The 2,164-nt window shown below is 35.7% G+C and overlaps 1 protein-coding gene across 1 annotated transcript; it reads left to right on the plus strand.

Moving 5' to 3' along the window:
- Positions 1-259: 259 nt before the first annotated feature.
- On the plus strand, positions 260-1,870 carry LOC147518248 (uncharacterized). Its single transcript, XM_086593865.1, has 4 exons — positions 260-426; positions 525-833; positions 958-1,015; positions 1,114-1,870. The coding sequence occupies exons 1-4, from the start codon at positions 275-277 to the stop codon at positions 1,606-1,608; spliced, it is 1,014 nt and encodes a 337-aa protein (XP_086449991.1). The 5' UTR covers positions 260-274; the 3' UTR covers positions 1,609-1,870.
- The last annotated feature ends 294 nt before the right edge of the window (positions 1,871-2,164 follow it).

Consider the following 2,164-nt stretch of genomic DNA (forward strand, 5'->3'; position numbering starts at 1 on the left):
ATTGTCATCTTCAGAGAAAAAATCTTTTTACAAGTGGTTGAAGTCGGTGAAGTTTCCCGATGGCTATGCATCTAACATTTCTAGATGTCCAAATGCTAAAGATGGTAAGATAACATGAATAAAAAGTCATGACTGTCATGTGCTCTTGCAACAACTTCTCCCAATTGAAATACGTGGTTTTGTGCCCAATGATGTAGCCATTGCATTGGTTGAGTTGGGAATGTTCTTTAAAGAGTTATGTTGCAAGACTTTAAAATTGGAAGTATTAGAGAAAATGGAAAAGGACATTGCAGTGATACTTTGTAAGCTTGAACAAATATTTCCTCCTGCATTCTTTGATGTAGTGATCCATTTGGCTATCCACTTGCCACGTGAGGCGATACTTGGAGGACCAGTGCAGTATAGGTGGATGTATCCTATTGAAAGGTGAGGTTTACGGTTTGTAATTTATTTAATTTGAAATTAACATGTTCAAGTTTTTATTTACTATATATATATTACATGTGTGTGTTATATGTAAACAGGTATCTACACACGCTAAAACAATATGTTCGAAATAAAGCTCGCCCCGAAGGTTCAATTGCTGAAGCGTATGTAGACACCGAATGTCTCACGTTTTGCTCCATGTATCTTCAAGGAGTTGAAACTCGGTTCAATCGTGAAGAACGAAACTATGATGGTGGTAATGAGAATCAACAGGTTGGATTTCGTGTTTTCACACAGAATGTTCGGCCTTTGGGAGCCTATACAAGTTCCATTCTTGATCCAAAAGACTATGCCAAGGCTCATTACTATGTGTTGAATAATTCTGAAGAAATTTCAACATATTTAGAGTAAGTTTTATTGCATTTAGCTTACCGAGTCTTTTTTTTATCATCATCAACTACTCTGAGTTATTAAGTTTATATATATTTGATATGCATGTAGTTAACACATGACAGAGCTTGAAATGCAAAGCTCACACAACTTACATGAGAGACAAGAAATGTTGTTTCCTAGTTGGTTTCAAAAACATGTAAGAGCTCATATTGCTACTTTTTTATACAATGGTTATGAACTTGGATAATATGCTAATTATGTTTTCCTAATTTGGTGTACTAATTTTATGAATAGATGCAAGTATTGCGCAGTGAGAACTCCTCTGAAGCGACAGATGAATTATATTCATTGGCATGTGGGCCTGATAAAGGTGTGAAACGGTATAGCGGATGCATTGTTAATGGGATTAGGTTTCACACCAAGGATCGAGAAAAAAATCTCCGAACCCAAAATAGTGGTGTTGAAGTAAAAAGGAAACACCAAGGAGAAGAGATTGACTTTTATGGTGTGTTAACTAATGTTTTTGAGGTTAGTTATCTATTTGGGAATCGAGTTTATCTTTTCAAATGTGATTGGTATGATGTTGGTAATAGAAGGACGGGGATTCAAACGGATGGTCACTTTACTAGTATTAATGGCTCCAAGACGTGGTATAAAGATGACCAGTTTGTCTTAGCTACGCAAGCATGTCAAGTCTTTTACGTCGATGATACCAAATTAGGTGTTGGTTGGAAAGTTGTGCAGAAGACAAAGCCTCGAAACGTGTTTGATGTTCCAGAGAAAGAATAAGCAGGTAGTGATGTAGCATATCAACAGGAGGAGCAGGTTAGGGTGAATATCGACAATGTCCAACTTGATCAAACTCATGAAGCAAGCAGCAGCGGGGTTCAAAATGCACAATTCACACCCATACGTCTAGATAGGGAGGATTTGGACCCAAACGAAGTTGATGCTAATGTGGTCGTGGCCGCTATGGAAAGTCATCAAACCGATGACAATTTCATTATTGACGAGGAAGATGATGAAATAGATGACACATTAATGGAGTATTGTTCTGAAGAGGAGCATGTCGTATCCATTGATGATGATGATGATGATGATGATGATGATGATGATATATATATATATATATATATATATATATATATATATATATATATATGTCATGCATTCACATTAAGCGTTAAAGCATATTCTAGCTAGGACAGGTTGTTTGGATTGCATTACATTAAGTGATAGTTTTGTTGTTGGATCTATTTCATGCTAAGTCAGGTATATGCTTATATATTAAGAATTGAAACTCTCCATTTTAATGCTATATTAATTTTTTTTTATATATGACTTT

This window comes from Coptis chinensis, chromosome 2, assembly GCF_015680905.1.
Source record: "Coptis chinensis isolate HL-2020 chromosome 2, ASM1568090v1, whole genome shotgun sequence".
In the NCBI taxonomy this organism is placed as follows: domain Eukaryota; kingdom Viridiplantae; phylum Streptophyta; class Magnoliopsida; order Ranunculales; family Ranunculaceae; genus Coptis; species Coptis chinensis.